Source organism: Balaenoptera acutorostrata, chromosome 5 (genome assembly GCF_949987535.1).
Source record: "Balaenoptera acutorostrata chromosome 5, mBalAcu1.1, whole genome shotgun sequence".
In the NCBI taxonomy this organism is placed as follows: Eukaryota; Metazoa; Chordata; class Mammalia; order Artiodactyla; family Balaenopteridae; genus Balaenoptera; species Balaenoptera acutorostrata.
In genome coordinates, this window is record NC_080068.1 from 40,028,397 (window position 1) to 40,049,869 (window position 21,473).

General features: G+C 40.0%; 1 protein-coding gene across 9 annotated transcripts in view; it reads right to left on the minus strand.

The window, feature by feature from the left end:
• The window catches only part of AFF1 (ALF transcription elongation factor 1), a 207,162-nt gene that overhangs the window by 107,515 nt on the left and 78,174 nt on the right, over nt 1–21,473 (minus strand). For 2 of the 9 annotated variants that reach the window (XM_057546860.1, XM_057546858.1), the window contains exon 1: nt 18,974–19,405. The exons of the other annotated variants lie outside the window; for them this stretch is intronic. In XM_057546860.1, the coding sequence (XP_057402843.1) occupies nt 18,974–18,990 (17 nt within the window). In that variant the 5' untranslated portion in view covers nt 18,991–19,405. Of the gene's footprint in view, nt 1–18,973; nt 19,406–21,473 lie in introns of those variants that run through there. 9 annotated transcript variants of the gene reach the window in all.

The window sequence follows — 21,473 nt, forward strand, 5'->3', positions numbered from 1 at the left end:
TCCCACTAATTAAGGCTGCTACACCCACTCTGCCCTCAGGCGGATGTTGCTTCCCGTACAACTCTGGGCCAATCATAGATTGAACTATTCCCTTCCAATGAAATAGCTGAAAAATGACGGGAACATTCACATTAGACTTTACCAAAAGCTGGAGGATAATAGAACAGAAATAAGCAGGTAACATGCAACCAGATCATTTGATTGACAAATTACAACTTGTCTCACTTCAGCTTGGGGTCCCTGGTTATCTGTAGATCCGCTGCCAGGGAAGATATGCCATCACCCCCAGACTTCTCTCATCCTGCCCAAGAGGGAGGCTCTGAGAGCCCAGGGCCCACCCATGAAGGATGAGGGACACATCAACTAAGTCCACCTCTTTCAGGAGAGCCCCTGCCTCGCTACCGGTGACTTCCACAGCATAACCCTGGAAGAACACAACCCAATCATCCTAGCATTCCTCTAACAAGTGCATGTTTTTGTTTTTTTTTTCATTTTTTTTGGCCGCACTGCACAGCTTACAGGATCTTAGTTCCCTGACCAAGGATTGAACCTGGGCCCTTGGCAGGGAAAGCACGGACCACTGGACCACCAGGAAATTCCCAAACACACTCTTAAAGTAGCAGGGGGTAGTTTAGTTACACTCTTTCACAGGCATTTTACTGTTACCCAAAACTAGGGACGTCTAAAGGAATGGACAGGGTCTTTACTCCTCACAAAGTGTCTTCACTTGCGGGGAGGGCTAATGCCACAAAAAAAAGTATTTTTAATAATTTTGGAGTCAGACTAAATGTTCAAAGCACTCTGTAAAGAAAGATTTGCTTATTTTTAGGAAAGCAGTCACCATATGCCTAGTCACAAACACAGAAGAAATTTTAGTTTGTAACAATCATGGGAAAAGTCATTTTTAAAACAATACTCAATATATCTTAGAAGGGTCGAAAATCCCAGAAACTCAATAAAGCAATCCAAGAGAATTCTTAGTAAGAGAAACCTAGGTAAAGAAAAACGTACCTTATCCAAAGGTTTTGGTCTGAGACCTCAAGAAACTACTTAAATAATCTACAAAATGAGATATTATCAAGGACATACAACTCATGTTATAATTAAAAAAACAAAACAGGAATGACACCCTGAAAGAAGGAAAAATAAAACAAAAATGTGTCTATTTACTCATCTTCTAATCATCTTCCCACATTCACACCAAAAAATAACCCTAAGACTAGTTCTGTAACTTAATAGGGGTTTGGGTTACACAGATGTATGCATTGTCAAAACACAGAAGTCCACTTAAGATTTGTACATTTTGTGGCATGTAAATTTTATGGCAGAAGGGAAAAAAGAAAACCCTGTATATAAATACTTAACTTTAGTTAATGACATACAAGCTGAAGTATTTAGGAGAAAGTACACTGATATCTGCAACTGACATAAAAAGCACAAAAGACAAGATTACTGGATGGATACAGCAAGGAAGAGATGAACAGACATATGGTAACGCAAGTATAGTAAAGTGTTAATAATATAATCTGGGGATGAGGCTTTTTCCTGTGGAATTGTTTCAACTTTTCTATTTGAAAATGTTCCTATTACAATATTAAGGAAAACCACCACAAGAATAAATTAGTAAATATGGTAGGATCTGAAAGGCTGCCACATGCTGGGAGCTCCACATCTTTCATCAGACACATTCAGAGAATTCTGGTGCAATCTGAAGTTTTATCAGAAAGGAATACCTGGGAAGCATATGGTCATCTATCAAATAGCACGGTGGACTTTGCAAGGAAAGGAACTAAAGAGTGATCTGAACTTGTGAGACACAGATTGCATTTGCTGGGAGCTCCACATCTTTCATCAGACACATTCAGAGAATTCTGGTGCAATCTGAAGTTTTATCAGAAAGGAATACCTGGGAAGCATATGGTCATCTATCAAATAGCACGGTGGACTTTGCAAGGAAAGGAACTAAAGAGTGATCTGAACTTGTGAGACACAGATTGCATTTGCTGTGAGCGGAATTGAAACAGCTTGAGTGTCTGCGTGCATGCTGCATGAGTGCTATCTGTGCAAGCACGCTGAGCAAAACCTTACCTCACTGCTTCAAAATCGTTCTCTGGCTTCTGCTTTTTGCTCTACTGAGAAACTACAAGTGATCCAGCAGAGATACACACACACATTTGTAGGAGTGAGTTTCGGGCTCCCATCTGCAAAGCTTTCAGGTCAATCTCCCTAGCAACCACCGAGAAGACAATTCACCTTTCCCGCCTCCCTCCTCCAATATTCAACTTTTAAAAAAATTGTTGCTGTTCCCTATTTGCGAACTAGGTTGTTTGTGAGGTTTTGGAAAATTAATCTTCTTTGATTCCTGTCCTATTTCTTCATGTACTGATTTAGTGCCTATAAAGGCAAGACCAGAATCACATTTCCTTCTTTATATTTCAGAGTGTTTTTCTTGCAAGTCCTTCCCTACAAAATTACCAGGCCAGAAAGCTTTGGGCTTTAAGGAGGGCCTGATTCTATGGTTTTATTTTCCCTAGTTTGAGTTACATCTGATATATAAACTACAAAAGGCCCAGATTTTAGAAACGCATTTGACACAAGTAAATCTGTAATATAATAGGTGGTTACCTTATACCTACCAATCTCCCTTTCTGTATATTTTTTCCCTCGAACTAGTTCAAAATGCTACTGCAATCAACCTCGTCCCTGCCAGATATATTGAGGCTCAAGTCACTCAGAATTCTTTCCTTGCTCCTTTAAAAGGTGCACCTTAGTTCTCTGTTAACTCACCCTCGGCACCTCTGACCCCTCTACCACCTTCCGCTACAGCAACCAGACTCAAGGTCTCCAAATGGAGACTGCTGTTTGTCAGTCTCCTACCATGGCTTCGTTGAATTTGGGGGAAGGCAGAGAGGACGCTGAGCAATACAGGACAGGACAGAACTCTCTGGTTACTGGCATACTAAGCTGGTTAAGAGCATGGTCTCTAGAGTTAGTGAAGGTTCAAACTGGGCTCTGCCACTTCCTAGCTGTGATCGTTTGGGCAAGTCATTTAATCTCTCTGAGTCTCAGTTACATCAGCCATTAAAAGGGGTGGTGCTAATGATAGTACCAATTCCCTAAGATTAACATGAGGATTAAGTGAGCTAATGACTGCTAAAGTGCACAGTAAACAGAGAGCACTCAACTGGGTAAGAAAGAAGCCTGAAAATGTCCCCCAGATGTACCTCCAGCCCTAAAAAGAATACTGTGCTCTTTATCCATCCACTCGGGATCAATACTTCCCTAATTCGCAACTTGTATCCATCCAAGCCCTTGCCTGTGCCATGGCCCCTCTGCTTCAACAAATCCTTTCCTCACCACACTCAGAAGTGTTTCTTCCATTTTCTGAATTCCTATGAGAAGTCTGACCACTTCTCCCTTTTCTACAGGGCAGTGTAATCCACACGGTACCTAGCAGTGTCTTGCGTACTATGTCCCAAACATGGCCGAATAACTCCCATTTGGGGCCAGCACCGACTGAGCTGGAGTCTGATGACAAGGCACAGGTGCTCGCTGAAGCACAAATATCCCCAGGCCTAGAACCAGGGGGGCCCTGCAGAGAAGGGGTCCTCAACCATGGCACTACGGACACTCTAAGCCAAATCATTCTTCATTGTGGGGACTGTCCTGTGCCCTGTAGAAAGTGTAATGGGACCACCTGCCTCTATCTTAGATGATGGTAGCACACCTTCCTCCCTGCTGTGACCATCAAATATACCAGAAATGCCAAATATCCCTGGGGGCGGGGGTGGGAAAATACCCTCGATACCCTCCTCCTCCTTTCCCTTCCTCCCCCACACTGAGAGCCACTACAGTGGAGAATGAGAAATATTCCCAAGTCACTGTTATTTTCTACTGAGAAAGCAGACTGAAAACAAACATGGAGATTTTCTTAATAGCTACATTTGTGAAAGGGACCTTTGGGACTCTGTTGTGACTAGCTATGGTCAACCGCATAAGTCACAAACTCTAAGCTCTAGTTTCCTCTTCTTTAAGATGGAAATAATTGTACCAAAGGTTTAGGGCTGGTGTAAGAATTCAATTACCTAATGCATACAATTACCTTAGCCCAGTGCCTGGCACATAGTTAAGTATTCAATAACTGTGAGCTATTATTAATAAATACATACAGCTGGAGTCCAAGAACTGGGCAAAGCAACACAGGCATTGGTCTCCCTACCCCCATGCTTTCTATGCTCCTCCCACTCTTCTCTTACCCAAGGAGAAAGCAAAATAATTCAATATTAAACACAATACGATGGTTTCTAGAGCTAGCAGCATATAGAGCAGGTAAGAGAACAGCAGAAAAAAAGGAGAATCCAAGGATGGTATGAGAAGTGTGGTGTCCTGCAGCAGAGGCAAAGGGGTGCATGCATTTCATACTAAAAAGAGGCAGAAGGATGTCTGCTTTGTCCCACAATGAGTTTCTTACATGGAAGCAGCATCCTGGAGGAGGATACGGGGTAAAAAGGATTTCACATCTTTTATCCACAAAGGTTCCATCCATACATATCTCCCCTTCCAAACACTACAGGAGTTCCCTGAATTACAAATACCCCACAACTTCAAATAGTTGCATTCTCTCCCTCATTCTCCATGTGGCGACCAAGTTGTGGCGAAAAGATACTTCCCAGTGCTGGGCATTAGTAAAGACTGACCTCACATTTCTTCTGCACATTTCTTCACCCTGAGAGGAATTTTACACATACCGTGTTTCCCTATTCTCCCTCCCTTTTTCTGTTTCACAGTCACAGTTGAGTTAAAAGACAGACGGACATACACATACAATCATATTCCACTTTCTCCATCCTTCCTTTGTTTATTAGTAAACCAAGGAACATTTGCCATATGGATAAGTGTATGAGGATAAGACAATTAAATGAAAAGTCTAGAGTAGATTAGTAGAGGCTGTGTGTCAAGCTGTCACTTGCTGTGTAACCTGGGTCAGTCAGTTAATCTCCACAAGCCTCAGTTTCTTCATCCGTGCAATAGGAGTGATAATCTCTGTCATACAGATTCAGGGATATCAAATATGCAAAGTTCCTGGCTCAGGGCTCAGAATATAATGGAATGCTCAATAAATGACTGTTATTATCATACACTGAAACTATACATAAAGCCTCTGTCCTTCAAAGTGTCCAAGTTTACCAACAGAAATACTCCCAAAATAATTCATTTTTTTCCACATTCTCCTCCTATTAAACCTAAAGATGCCCTACACCACTCCTCCCTCCTGCCAAAACAAAAAACTAACTTGAGTATAGGATAAACCATCTTATTCAAGCATGGTTTGTATGCTTTGTTTCATCAATTGCACTGTTTTCCATTATTGCTCCAAATTTTTGACATTTTGGTACCATAAGTGAAGAAACATTCTGGGTGCAGCCTGGGGGCTTAACCTTCATCACATGATTTTCACTGCTGCTTCTGCTGCTTTCTGTGTTCCAAACCCATTTTGGGTAGAAAAGTGGTAATTAGGAAACTATCTACGCTTTTTAAAATTCCCAACACCTACTGAAATAACCACCCACTCTTACCAGCTCAACTATGAAAACACAATGGGAAAAAAAATCATTTTTGAATTAAATCAGAAATGTTTTCCTCAAGTAAATAAGTAATTTCAGTGACTCTTGCTGTCCTACAGTTTGGGCACAATTTTTAAAGGAATTCTATAAAAATTTAAGTATCTGAATTTTCTATCCCTGATAATTTAAACAAATTTGATTGAGATTTACAAAGTTAAGGCAATTGTCAAAAATCTCTTTACTTTCTTGTTGATTTTATTTTTTTTTATTTTTGGGGGGAGAGGCCACACCACATGGCATGCAGGATCTTAGTTTCCCCGACCAGAGATCGAACCCATGCCCCCTGCAGTGGAAGTGCAGAGTCCTAACCACTGAACCGCCAGAGAACTCCTAATTTTCTTGTTGATCTTAAAATGATACTAATAGGAAAAAAACAAAACAGCAATTTTTCAAACTAATATTTAAAAGCATGACTAGAAATAATGATTTCAGTCTGCATATACGATTCCAACTTCTCCTACTGAGACAATGTTTGGGTTCTGTATGAACATTCATGAACACTATCTGCAAGTGTGAATAGAAAAGAAAAAATCCTACAAGGGGTCTTCAATTATTATGAGTTTGTGAGCTACACTAGCTCTTCAACTATGACAGTCTTATAAGTAAATATGAACGAGTGAAGTTCATAACTATGGTATTCAGTGTGGTTTCCATAACCAGAACCATGAACAGGCTGCAATATCTATTAAACCCAAGTGGCAGTGTGTTAATATCTCCATGACCACCCTGGCTTCTATAGCACAACGTATAAAGTAACACCTTGCTTTAGTCAATATGAACTGGGCTATTTTCAGCTTTTAAAAAATGTATTCTTAGCATAGCGTTTCTAAGCATAAAAGATCTGAAAGTCTTATCTGTTCCTTTTCAAATTTAAGAGATAATGAGAATCTCAAAAAATCACAACAGCCTAAAGTAATCCCAACCTCATCTTCTTTTCCCCGTATATTGACTAAATCACTTATCAAATGTATACAAAGAATAGTTCAACTATGTGAAAACATTTAACGTATAAAGAAAAAAGCTGAAAAGGAACAAAAAGAACATCTTTAGTCAAGTTGTTGAGATTTAAGGAAGATATTTCTCTTTCGTCTTAATTACAATTAACTTTAATAAATTGCTGCTTTTATTTTACTGAACTACAAAAAGATTTTTAAAGAGCCTAAATTATATCTTTTATGGTCAAGGAAAAGCAAACGACCAAAAAGTCTGCTAGAAAGTGAGATACTATGCACAGCAATACAGAGACTGCAAAATGCTGTTTCTGCCCAAAGCCAGATGTGAATCACCTACAAAAATACAATTCCAGTTAGAGTTATATTAATAATACATTCATTCATGACAAGAGCAAATGTACATTTTCACTTCTTTCTGGAGAAACTGAGGCAAACAGGATTTCCCAAATGTCCCCAACATAAATGAGTGGTGTCTGTCTGGTGATTCAGGAGTCCCTGGCACTGGGACTTACCCTTTTCCATTCCATGAAAATCTAAAAAAAACAGAGATCCTGTTTAAAACTTTAATACTTCTGAAAAACAGGATGAGGTTTTATAAGTTTGTTAGGAAGTCATCCTATTAAAAGCCACCAGTTTTTGACAAAATACTCAGGCTGATCTTGAAAAATATACATGAGAAAATATCCATGAAAATTCTGAAAGCACGAAGGGTAAAGAAGGGAGATTAGCTCTTTCACATATTAAGACATAAAGTTACAATCATTGAGTTTGATGGTGGTTCTTGAACAGAGAACAAAATGTTTAGTTTGGGGGCAGGCTGGGAGGGAGGCTGGACCACCCCTCCCACTCCTTAAACCAAAATAATATCCATGTGGATGAAAGATGTATCTTTTATTTTTTTTTAAAATGTCACCAATACTCAAAGAAAACTGGAAATATACATAAGAAACTAATGCTTTCAAGGGGAGCGATCTAAAACGAAGATGTAACAATTCTGAATATCTACACACCAAAAGCATTGCAACCACATTTGTAAAGCAAAAACTTCACAAGATACTAGGAGAAGTAGAAATTCTCTAATTGTATGAGATCTTTATTCATCTCCCAGTCCATGGCAGAATAAATGGACAAAGAATATAGAAATAATGTAAAATAGGTCTAATGTACAAACCCACGTTTAACCCTGGACCCTGAAAATAAAGAATACACCTTCTTTTCACATGTTCACAGTACAGTCATAAAATTACCATATATCATGCCACAAAAGGTATAGAACTAAATACATCTATTTGAAAATAACTATAAAACAGAGGTACAAAAGAGATAAGGTGATAATGAGCACAGGATCCTTGAAGCAACTCTATATAATCAAATAAAGCCGTGATGCATGCAGAGGATAAGAACTTTCAGTTCCTCTAGTAGTTTGTTGTGATCACATTTTTTTTTTAAGAAGCCACAGAATCCCTTGAGAAAAAGGTACTTAAAACCATCTGCTACTTCCTAAAATATCCAAAGTAGAACATTATTTTCTATTTCTATATATACTAAAAGAACACCACCTTCTACTATATTTTCATGTTTACTTATCTTCAATGAGAAGTTCATTCCCGGGCTTTGCTTAAACCTCTTAACATATATAAGTTATTTCTTCAAGATCTGCTTTTGGCAGAGATGGAGGCCATCTTTCACCTCACTCCCCATAACAGCCTTTCACATGTATAAAAAGATGCTTTGTAGATTAACCTTTTAAAATAGCCAGGCTTAAAAACCCTCTGCAACAGTCTAAATCTTCACTCCCTTATGACTGTCCTCACTGAGCTAGGACTTCTCTAATTCTATCACATCCTTTATTTGATGGTTTCCAAACTAAGGAAAATGTCCTCTCAAATTTCTTTCCCACATGTTTAACTTGTTTATATTTATGCACCAATTAAAGCAAACTTTTAGAAAACATAGTCTCTATTTTTAAAGTTCAAGTTACGTTGTTATGGAACTCACTTTGCCTTCATGAAAATTAAAAAAAAATTTTTTTAAATAGGGCTGAGTTTTGGTATAATTCACAAAAACAATTAAAATTTTATTTTGAGAAACTGCCACATAATGGCTATTTCCTAAAACCATATTGACCCTGTTTAAAAATGCCATCCTTCCCACCAATATCACTTATTACATTCTGAAAGGACAATTAAATCTAACTTGTCATGATTTGCGTTTTCTCCATTTCAGGTTAACTTCCTCGAAGGTCCTCATGGCGCACGTGGAAATAAGTTCCCCACACTCCCTTATTCTCCGCCCCGGCCCGGTTGGGTTTTTGTCATAGTACCTAACACAGTCTGCCGTTGTTTTGCTGCCAGCTTGTTTGCTGGTTTTCTGTCTCCCTGCGGGGAGGGAAACCCCGGATCTGTCTGAAGAAGCTCAGAGCCCCGCACACGCTGCGGCTGGCTCTGAGCGAGCAGTGAGGCTTCAGTGAGGCTTCATCGATACAGGATACAGAGAATCAATATTAAAAGCACTGTCCAGGCATGTGAATTGGTCACAGGCATAAAGCTATTCATACTGATATATAATCTTTAAGTAGGTAAAAATTAATACTCAGAAGCAGTGAATTCTGATAACATGTCCTCCAAAGCAGAAGACACACTGGGCAGACTCATTCAAGGCAGCTGTGCAGTGGACAATGAACCAGGGCCTCACAGCCTTTTTTTAAAAAACAGAATAGCAGTGGAGTGCTGAAAAGATGATCCGCTATCACTACCATCACACATGCACATACAGATAACTTCACCGCATTTCATGAAATACTTCTGTGTGTAAAATAGATGTATCTTTTCCTGAAGGTTGGAGCACACCACCAACTGAGGGCACGTGGTCACCACCTTCCCCTGGCAGGACCCAAGTTTCAATGATAATTTCCAGAAGCTTCATTTAGATAACGTATCTTTGCATGTGAGGCTGTAGTGAATGAAAACAGCTAATTTCTGCCTGAATGTTTTTATTATAAAGTGTATTGAAGTTAACAACTTCTAGGACCATTCTGCAGTTATGAAATAAAGGAGTTATATTTAATAATGTATTTGTGACATTTGAGTTGTGGGTTGGAAGTTTCTTTTGCGATTTTGACAACAGCATGCTGGTACTTTAAATTTGGTATTCTTTAAACATTCCTTGATAAGTTTCTTCATCAAAAAGCCCAATCAAATTTAAAAATACCAAAAGGGATTTTCTTTATGGGAAAAAAGAGTTGTGTTTTTAAGACATATATAAATTTAAAACATTTTCTAAATCACATCTCAGAACCACTACTTTCACAGCCCAACTGACTATGAGAATAGTACATAAGTCACAAGAAATTGAATGAATTAGATCGGTTTAAACATGGGCTATGGGTGAGCATATATTTTGGAAAATAGTTTGGTGGTTTCTCAAAGGGTTAAGTACAAAACTGTCATAAGACCCAGCAATTCCACTCATAGTGTACCTAACCAAGAAAAAGAAAAACATAGTCTACACAAAGACCTGCATGCAAATGTTCAGAGCAGCATTATTCAAATACCCCCCCAAAAGGCAAAACACTGGAAAAAACCGGTCTATCTATCCAGACAACAGAATTAATTACTCAGCAATTAAAAGGACAGAGCTACTGACACATGCTATGCCACAGATGAACTTCAAAAAAATTATGTGAGTGAAAAAAGCCAGATGCAAGAAACTACAAGATTCCGTGTACATGAAACACCCACAAAAGGCAAATTTACACCCAAAAAGTAGATTAATGGTTGGATGGGGCAATGAGGGATCTTACTGGGAGGATAAAATGTTCTAAAATTGATTAATGGTGATGGTTGCATCAGTAAAGTAACTAAAAATCACTGAACTGTATACTTGAAATGGTCAACTTTTAAGATATGTAAAATATACCTCAAAGTTGTAAAGAAAAGAAAAAACGAAAAAAGAAAACAAAGCAAAAAAAAAAAAAGCTGGGCTGGGAAGAAGCGTAAAATGACAAGTACCATGGGAGATAAAAGATCTGGTGAACATGCCCCTCTCCCTTTGCAAAAAGAAAAAAAAAAGTAATTTACCAAGCTACCAAAAGACCAAAAGTGGTGAAGCTTCTACTCTGCTCTTTAAAATAATGGATAATACCAATACCTTAGGGGTTTCACCCCAGAATTACGGGTGAACTCAGATAGAAACCAAGTTTTATTCTAGGCTTATCATGAGAACTGTCAAGATTTTAAAAGCCTACAAATTAAACTCAAATGAAGTAAATCTAATGATTTTCACTTTATCCTTAGAAAAATATGACTGTTAAAATGAGAAAAATACAAAGATGTTTGTAAGAAAATGCCCCTGTCATGAGGGTTAAAACAAAACCCCTACACAATCAGCAATATGATAGAAATGATCATATTCAATCTTTTATAACTTCCCATCTAGGGCTTTTTGTCTTCTGGGCATAGTTCCCATTTAAAAACAAAAACTAATTGGTTTACTCTGAATTTTACTAAAACCAAGTGACACAGACCACTGTTTATTCTTCCCAACATCTTCAGGTAGCAGAACTCCATTTTGAAACAAATGTAACACGCTGGGTTTCATTCTACCCTTTTACTATCCTAATGTTAGTAAATGTTGCTGCCTGATTTTTTCCATCTGGTACAAAGTTTATATTTACACAGATTTTCTTTTTTTCTTAATGGAGAGCTAGCATAAGTATGGTTGAACTCTAAGAGGGAACTGAGTGTGAAAGGGAGACACACAGCTTATAAAAGAATAACAGAAAAACATAATTCCTAGACGTGTAAATGCTAGGTCAAAGTTACTTGAAAAAAACATAAAACAAGAGCTTTAGCTATTGTTTTACTGTCTAGAACTTTGAACCAATAAATATGTTTTTAACCCCCCCCCAAAAAAACCTTACTTAAAACGTCCTATTAACTCAGTGAGAAGTTATTTTCCTTTAAAGAAAAAAAATTAAAATCCTAAAATCATGGACTCAAATTTTTATCAGCATTTTGGCAGCTTAAGTTACCAACTTACTAGGTAGACCATCTTACTTAGAAATGTAAATGTCTAAGGTAAAATATTAATTTGTCAATCATGAGACAAAAATATGTAATTTCTGTAAAGCTGGAAAAGAAACAAGTTTCATACTTTTATAGAAAACAATGGGAACTGGTTAATTTTATAAATACCACTTTCCATAAATTCACATCCAGAGCAAATCAGGTACACCTGTATTTTTAAAGCAAAGAGAATGGGGAGAGGGAGAGAAGCCATTTAACAAGTTATCCAGATGCACGTTATCCACGATGAAAGTCACATGACAGTCTCAGCTCTATCACCACCACAAAAACATATGCCCCAAATCAAAATTTAATTACACTGCATAACAGAGTTTGTGAATTGTGCTTCATATTTTATCGACTGCTCTGCTTTTGACAGGACAGTTTCCTGAAGGAAAGTTCCAAGAATTGAAAAGTTACAACACCCACATACCAGAAAGTGTTTCCTGAATTTTGTTACAGGAACTGACTTCTGCTATAATTTTAACATTTACTTCCCATAGGAGCCCCATTTTAAAAATTTTGTTGCGTATTATTTGTTCAATGACAGTACACCTAGACAATGCTCTTGTTTAAAAGAAAGGAAAAAAACCCTAAACTTTTATTTCAGTTTCAAAAGTTTGGATATAATTGACCAATTCACAGTTATAACTTTTCCCTAGGAACAAAAACAACTGCCGCCTGGGACTTCCCTGGTGGCGCAGTGGTTGGCAGTCCTCCTGCCAATGCAGGGGACACGGGTTCAAGCCCTAGTCTGGGAAGATCCCACATGCCGCGGAGCAACTGAGCCCGCGTGCTGCAACTGCTAGGCCTGCATGCCACAGCTACTGAGGCCCAGGAGCCTAAGAGCCCGTGCTCCGAAACAAGAGAAGCCACCGCAATGAGAAGCCCAGTGGCCCCCGCTTGCAGCAACTTAGAGAAGGCCTGTGCGCAGCAACGAAGACCCAATGCAGCCAAAAATAAGTAAAGTAAGTAAAAATTAAAAAAAAAAAAAAAACTGCCACCTGATGAATGGGGGATGGCGGGGGGGGGTGGGGGGGTGGTGTTGAAGAGTGAAGTGAGTTAGTAGTTTGGGGAGGGAGACCAGAGCGGATAGGAAAGGGTAAATTAAGTATCCAGGTCCTTAAGAAACAATTTTTGGGAAAGTGCTGCTGGATCAAACATTGCACATTACTTCTTGGTACCTTCCTTTTCCTTTTATTTTTTAAATATAGGTGCATTTGGACATTTCAACTAATAGAGTTTATAATCGGTACATAAATTTATAGAGGTAGATATCTACCTTCTGTACCAACCTCTTGTCTATTTCAATGGGGGGGACGTGTATATATGAATATATATTAAATCAAAATGTAACTGCATTACACACATAGTTTATATGATACTGTATCTCCCTCACACACACCCCATTTCACAAAGTGTGGTGGGTGGGCCTCTGGCCTCAGACCCAGCAGGGCTCCACCCAAGCTCCACCCTGGACCTGCCTAATAGGAATCTCTGGGGGGAGGGGAGAGCAGAATCTGCATGTTAAGAAGCACTCACGTTGTTTCTTGTGCCTAATTCAGTTTGAGAACTTTGAGCTTAATATAACCACACTGCCCCTAAAATATTCCTTCACTTTTATTTGTTTAATTGCCAATCGAGCTGTAAGCAATACTGAAAAGAAAGGCAAGATCCTTTTGGGTAAAATAAAGGCGAGCCAGTGACTCAGGAGTCACATCCTTAACTCTCCCCAGCCCACCCAAACAAAGGATCATGTGGCCCGCAGGTCTCCAAGCATTCATCATCACATGAGCCACTGTGGAGGAAGAACAATCTTTGGTACTTTTAGAATGTGGTCGAACTATGGGTGCCCTCTGGAAATACAATACCTAATACCAAAATAAAGACAATTTAGCTGTCAATAGAAATACAATATATTTCTCCCTTCTGTTTGCTTCAGTTCCTTTTGACAAGATGTCACTATTGGGATTTCCCCTTAATATATTAAATCTGACATCAAATTACTGCTTTAAGAACCTGATAGGAGTCCAATCTGGTTAAATTAAAAACGAAGCCAATAAACCAACGCAAGAAAACAACAGACGTTCACCATTGAAAAAGGCTTTCAGGATATTAAGTCTGCTGGCTTTGTGGCCATCAGGTTAAGCTTTAACTCACTGTGGATAGATAGGAAAAGGGAAAAGTTTGCACAGGAGCAGGATTCTCAACACTGATCACTGCCAAGACACAAAAAGTCAGCACTGGGATGTTTATTAAAGTTAATTTTTACTTTTGGGTCTCCAAGGGCATTAACACCAAAAGTTATAAATCTTATTCTCCCCCCCTCCACCAGAGGCCTAAAGCTAAACTTCATCTGGTACATATATACTTGAGCAAGACATTACTTTGCATTCTAGTTGCTGTATTATTCTGAGCAAATGAATACAGGTTATGTTCATACTAAAATGCATGAAGAACAATCGGAAGCAGAGCTAAAATACTACAACTTTAGCTTTCAATTTTTTTTTAACTTAAGTAAAAAGGATAGGTAATCATTTAAGCTGTAAAAGTTATGCACCCACCCCATATCAATAAAATGTAACTGAACCACAACAAAGAGATTATGATACTGAAGCTTGCTATGTTTGCACTTCTGAGCCAAGAAACATTGTCCTAAAGGTGCAGGCTGCATTTCCAAGTAGAATGGAAGCAAAGTCAGAATACACTGTTGCATGTAGTCCTTCTCACCACATCTTACATACAGGACTTGCCCTTTCAGAAGACAGATTTTGGAAATAAGTTTATTTTCCTATCTTGGAAAGCAAACAAAATAGAGAAATTTGCTAACAGAAAACTAAGTTTATATATTAGAAGCAATCAAGTTGTATGTTACACCTCAAAGCAGTAATGAAGCGAACCAGCTTTATAATTCCTCCATTTTACAGCTATTAAGTAATACATAGCTTTGGATGCTCAAAACAAATAAGTGACAGTACCCAGATGAGAGAGATTTCTCTCTTATCCATGATTAAGATAATGAGTATATTTGACATTTAAGTTGCTTAGTGCAGCATTCACTAAATTCCATTTTCAAAACAGTATAGAACCAGCTATTGAATACCTTTTCATGGTATAGTATAGAATCCCCTCTCTTGAGAGACCACTTGTGTTATTTTATTTTATTTTTTGCCAAAGAAGATCCCCATAAACCAGCTGAATGAAAAAAATGACTCAATCCTCCTTCCATCCTCATCATGGAAGAACCTCTAGTCTGAGTCAGGAAGCTCAGCGGGGTTCTCAGGATGAACTAGAAGGAAATCATTTAAGAAACCTCTTCTGTCAAGGACACAGTTTACGATGGCGTCATAAGGGAAAAAATGAAGACATTCACTGGGTCAAAATACTGCATAAATTATTTCCCTCTTGAAATCACTTCCTTGAACTGCACTTTCCAAAACATCAAGCATTCTTCTTTGATATTTGCTCATATTAAATCAGAACTTTTTTGCTTTCATGAATTTTCTTCCAAGGTAATCTTTACAAAGCTCATAAACTGGGGGTGGGGACAGAGGACGGAGCAAAACTGGTTCCATACCAGTTTAAGAGCATTGCTTTTTGCCGTGGAAAACTTCCCCCACCAGAGTCAGAGATCCACCAAAAACCGGCTTCATAATAATCTTGGGAACAATCTAACTTTCCTCTATTATTTTTTTTTTAACATCATTAACTTTAGTCAAATTCAAACAAACAAAAAAAAACCTGTGGGAGAGTTACCTAAACCTAATTTCCTTCTGCAGTTTGTGTGAAAGCGCTTTTGAGACGTGCTCAGCCACCAGAAGCTACTCTTCTAAAGAAGCAAGTTCAACTCCCCCAACTCTCATTCATGCACCCTCCCCCCGCCACCACCACCCCCCACCCCCACCCCCCCGCCACACACACACACCCTGGGAGGAGGTGGGCCAGGGCTTCTCCAGTATCACAAGGTGCATTTAAAACCGGTTAATTGCTGAAGGTAGTTGAAGAGATGTATGTATTCCTTTCTAAAATTCAGGGATTGCTTCAATGAAGGGGTGAGCAGAGATGGAGAACCAAAGCCCTCCTTTCTCTTTTATCCATCAACACACTCCTCAAGATAAAGCAAGCTAATCCTCATAGAAAAGGATAGATCTACAAACTGATGGGATTCCATGCCTACCCCTACCCATCATAGGTTTACCAGTCCTCAAAACAGGGTGTGCCAGGCTGTATACTCCTATAAAAGCAGTCTCCAAGTGCTTTAGATCAGAATTCGGAAACTAAAGCCATGATCTGTAACTATTTCACCTTAAAGCAAAGAAGCATAGTCAATATATCTGTTGTCCTTATATAGACTCCAAAGGAAGCACACACTGATCTCACAGGGGAGGCATAGAATATGCCCTGCTTTAACTGATGTTGCACTTCTAAGTGACTGCCTTTCTCCACAATTCTGAAAAGGCAAAGCAGATATTTAATGTTCTCAAAATACTGACCCAAAATCTAAGTTTTAAAACTTAGGCAATTGACCTTTCATTCAATAAATGTCTTCCATATCTAGCAGAAGAAATCAACCACAAAGCAAAACAAAATAATCAATTTCCTACTTTTAGGTTTTAAAATGGAGAGGAACATGTAACCTCAATTTATGGAAATTCACAAGCCAAGAGATTTAAGCAGTCCCTCCCTCATTCAAAGTACTTCTAGCCTATGCAAGGAATACTAAAAATGTCAGACAATGTCTTAAGGAGCTGACTAGAGAGAGGAAATACACATGAAAAATTAGTCATACACCATCCATCAACATCAAATGAAGACTATTACCTTATAACAATAACAAATAATAAGAGAATAGTGCCATGGTCAGCTCATTTATTCACTATCAGTGCTACAAAATTCATTTTCATCTAAGTTTCCATCTATCTCTTCTACTCAAAAACAAACAAAAAAATCCCACCACCTAATTATTTAAACAGTGCACAATGGTTAGAACTGAGCTATGAATGCTATGAATATTCAGATCCAATGAGTCCAAGAATCTAAATTAATGGTTTCAAAAGCAAACAGATGCTGCAAGTGACACACGGGCAAGATTTTACTACCCCAGATTATACATCACAGATGATGGCTGCATTTCTCTTAGCACTACTCAGGCAGAGTGGCCCAGCTTTGGGGTTTCCTGAAATCCAAAAATACCTGCAATTTTCTCCATATATTCTCTCTCGTGATCTCAAAGATTACCTACTCTCCCACAAATACAATGTCTAAGTGAGCTTGGACCACATTCCAGCTACAAGTGAAGAAAATGCACATTTACCACTTGAGAGATACACTCCCATGATGCAGACTAAGAAAACAGCAAGACAGCATGGCCTTGGGGACTTCCCTGGCAGTCCACTCGTTAAGACTCTCTACTTCCAATGCAGGGGGCACGGGTTCAATCCCTGGTCGGGGAACTAAGTTCCCACGTGCCATGCAGTGAGGCCAAAAAATTAAAAAAAAAAAAAAAAAAAAGACATTGTAGCTTTGTTCCTAGTTCAAGGGCACATCTGAAGGCCAGGCAGAAAAGCAGAATATGTACAGTCCTCCTATTTCAATTACTAGCAAATTGAACTACCATACTGATAACTCGGATTTTTACATCTTGTAGCAAAGTACTTTTAGCAGAAATTGCTTTTTGTGCATTTAGACTGAGGCTTTGCAGTTCCCTTTCAACACCTATCTCAGCATTAAAGAGGCAGCCTGAAAGTAAGGAAATGCTGCAGGGCAGCTCAGAAGTCAGGCAGGCACTGCTCTACCTGCGTGACCTCAAGCAAGAAACAGACTGGCTGGGCCTCAGTTTCCTGAACAAATGTGAAAAATACAAGTACTTACCTATTTAAGTGACTGAGAAGAGTCAGAGGTAATCCAGTTACAGTTGCTGTGCCTGGCACACAGCAGTGTCCAATTTAGCTATTACCTCATTTTGTTCTTAATTAATTTAAGGGTTCAGACACTGAAATCACTCACATCTGAGTTCAAATCCCAGCTTTCTATTATTGAGCTCTGTTAGATACTATTTAATTTCTTAGCTCACAGTGTCTTAATCTAAGGTTTTGATGCCATGGACCCTTTTGGCAGTTAAATTTCAGTCAAGGTTAGCATAAATAAAGATGCAACTTTTGTTTCTCATCCAAGTTTTCCTACTACATGGCCTCAAGTTAAGAACCTCTTTCTTAGAACAACCAATAAAATGGGGGCAGGGGATAAACCACTGAGTCTAGAGGATTAAATATACAAAGCACATAGAGGCGCTCTATATAGTGAAGTTCTTTTTCTTCCTAGAAAGTTCTATCTCTTAGGAAAAAATTTCAAAGTCTCATCAAGCTCAAACTTTAAGCTTAAAGCATCTATTTCTTTGAGTGACCTATCTGGGTCTTCAGACCTGAAATGTGTTTAGCCTTGTAAGATTTCCCCCAAATCACTTTATTACATCAAAAAGCAACTTGAGGAGCTCTCATTAATTTAAATGTGACACCAAAGTACTTTCCAGTAAAACTGAAAGTTTAAAAAGAATATATCTAAATTGTAGGCTTCCTTTAGCACCAGCTGCTGTCACAACTAAAATGAAATCATACACAACAGTTTGAATTTCATAAAAAAAACTAATGCCTTGTCATCACTCTTAAAGCCTCATTACAAAAAAAGTAACAAACCATGGAAAGTCAGGGCTGGAGGTTCTTACAATAGCGTTCCTCTGACAGCAACTGCAGTTCATTATCCTCTCCCCTTCACCAACCCCGATACATTCCTGGTCTTTGCCTACTCAGCAGATTCACGCAAGCTGTGCCGTTTTATGTGCAATCGTACATTCTGGCAGTAAAATTTCCAGTCACTTACCAGGCAAATTCTCAACCACCTCCCCCAAGGCGAACTGTTTCACATTAATCGATTTCTAAAATTCTGCTCAAGGCATTAGCGGAGGGGGGGGGGGGGGAATCAGGAGAACCAAAAGGAGGTGCACAAAGAAACTAAAGGACAATTTGGGCAAAGGCAGACAAGTTAAATCAACTTGATTTTTCTGAAAATAATTATTTTTGGAAGAGAAGAGAAATTTAACTTTAATCTTAACTTTAACTCAACCCCCTCCTCTCTGCAGAAATTGTCTAGTATGTTCTCCAAACTGTTTTTTATCTGACATAAATAAAGAACCACAGCATCAGGAATGATGAGAAAGCAATGACAAAGCTGCTTCCTGCTCGTCCTCTTCGCAGCACCCCAACCCTTCCCTTGCAACCTTCAATTCTCCTAGCCACTAACATATTTTAAAAGTTTCTCTCGGTGCCTCCCTTACCTTGACTGGGCTGCCATAATTCAGTTTATAGAGCTCAAGGTCTCCTGTCCATCAGAGCCTTCAACCCGCGGCCCTTCTGCCAGCGCCGCGCTCACCATTTGCCGGGGCCGGGCGGGGACGATTCCCCAGCGCGACTCCCCGATGTTACGGGACTACCTGCTCTCGAGCCCGGGCGTCCTCAGCGCAGCCTCGGGCTCCCAGCGTATTGGCTCGCGCTAATCCTGATGGACATCCGGGCACTGGGGCCTCTGCAGGCAAACTACACTCTGGACCGGCCCGGGGAGCTTCGCGTCCGGATTCAGACCGAGTGAGATCCCTCCGGGCGATTCCGGAGAAGGGAAACCGAAGGGCTCCCTTCGCGCAAAGCCCACCAGCACACAGCTCCCGCCAAGCAGCACGAGAACTCCGGCCCGCGTCAGAAGGTAAAGGAAATCGTCCTTCGGCTCTGTTAAAGTTGTCCGAGTTCGCCTGGACACCCCCTTCAACAAAGTTCTGGTGGTACGGTCCGCCTCCTTAAAAGGGCACGGCGCTCCACCGACCCAGCCCGAGGCTGCGCCGGGCGGGGGCGCAGAGCCCGAGCGCCGACGCAGCCCAGCTGGCTCGACCGCGGCGGAGCCCCGCCTGCAGGCTCCTGGTTACCACTCTCTTGCCAGGTTTTAACAATGTACAAACACACACTGCCGGAACACGCAGTACCCGGGCGCTCAGAACTCCAGCCCCAATTTGAATATTTGTTGAATATTGGGTCCCAAGAGGCTGAAGTGAACAAGGAATAAAACCACAACAGTAAAACACGTTCGCTACGTTTGATCGTGCCAATGCTTGCAGTCAGGAAATGTGCAACTAACGCACACTTGTTTGACTTTGTTAGCTTTCAGTTTTGATTTCGTTACATTGAAACAAATATGTACAAAGCGCCGTCTCTTTCTTTTTTTTTAAAACGCCCTCTCTTTTATTGGACAATATTCAGATTAAAAGGAAACAGCAACTCAGATGGTACTTAAAGAAGTAATTAAGGAACTGACAAATTTTTAGAAAATGACTGAGGATGCAAGCCAACAATATATTAAACACTGTAAGTACAAACGAAACCGTGTCCTACTAAGGGGACCAGGGAAGGCATTTAAATTTAAACTGTGCCTAAAGCTAATAAGCAGGGAAAAACGTCGTTGGGCAGGGGAGAGGTTGGGCTTCAGCGTCTCATGCGGACCAGCAGCACACTGTAGGAGCTGCAAACTCCAAATGAATGCTGAGTGAATGCCGGCCCCGTGGACTCCCCATTCTACCTAGAATCATGATAGTGACACCATCTCACAAAGAGATACTCCACACTGTACTGCTAAGGAGCCATGGATACAGACATATTGACATCTGCACAAAAACTGCAAAGCTGGGGGGTGGGGGCTGGCAGGTGGGAGGAAGGCCCAAAGCATCTCTATGGTGGGTCTCAAAGTGTGATTCGTGGTCTACTGGGAGTCCCCAGGACCTTCTCAGAGGTCAAGCTATTTTTAGAATAACACAAAGACATTATTTGTCTTTTTCACTGTGCTGACATTTGCACTGATGGTGCAAAAGCAATTGTGGGGAAACTGCTGGCACCTTAGCACTAATCAAGGCAGTGGCTCTTCACTCATTAGCAGTTTAAAAAAGAAAAAAAGGTCAGTTTTCTTTACACATGTCCTTAATGAAGGGAGCAGTAGGAATTACTGCTTTTCTTAAATCTTGACCCTTGAGTACAGGTCATTTTAATGTTCTTTGTGACAAAATGGGAAGTCCACATGAAGCACTCTGCTGCTGCAGAGTGAAGTACAGTGGTTGTCTAGAAGAAAAGCACTTGTATAATTGAGCTGCAAGCTCAACTAGCTGTTTTTTTCATGGACTACCATTTCTACTTGAAAGAACAATTGACGAACTGTGGTTATTCTGACTTGGGTATTTGGCAATCATTTTCTCAAAAATGAACAAAGTGAGTCTGTTTTTTCAAGGAAAACAACTGACAGTATTTATTGCCAATGATAAAATTTGAGTTTTCAAGCATTTTGGAAAACTTGACATCTGCCACTGCGAGCCTGTCAGCTTCCCAATACTTAAAGACTTTCCCGATGAGGTAAGGACAGTAATGAATGTGGTTTTGGAAGACCTGTGTAGGGACTTCCCTGGTGGCACAGTGGTTAAGAATCTGCCTGCCAAGGCAGGGGACACGGGTTCGAGCCCTGGTCCACAAAGATCAGACATGCCACGGAGCAACTAAGCCCGTGCACCGCAACTACTGAGCCTGCACTCTAGAGCCTGCGAGCAACAACTACTGAGCCCGCGCTCTAGAGCCCGTGAGCCATAACTACTGATGCCCACACACCTAGAGCCTGTGCTCCGCAACAAGAGATGCCACTGCAGTGAGAAGCCAGCACACCACAACAGAGTAGCCCCTGCTCGCCACAACTAGAAAAAGCCCGTGCACAGCAACGAAGACCCAACACAGCCAAAGCTAAATTAATTAATT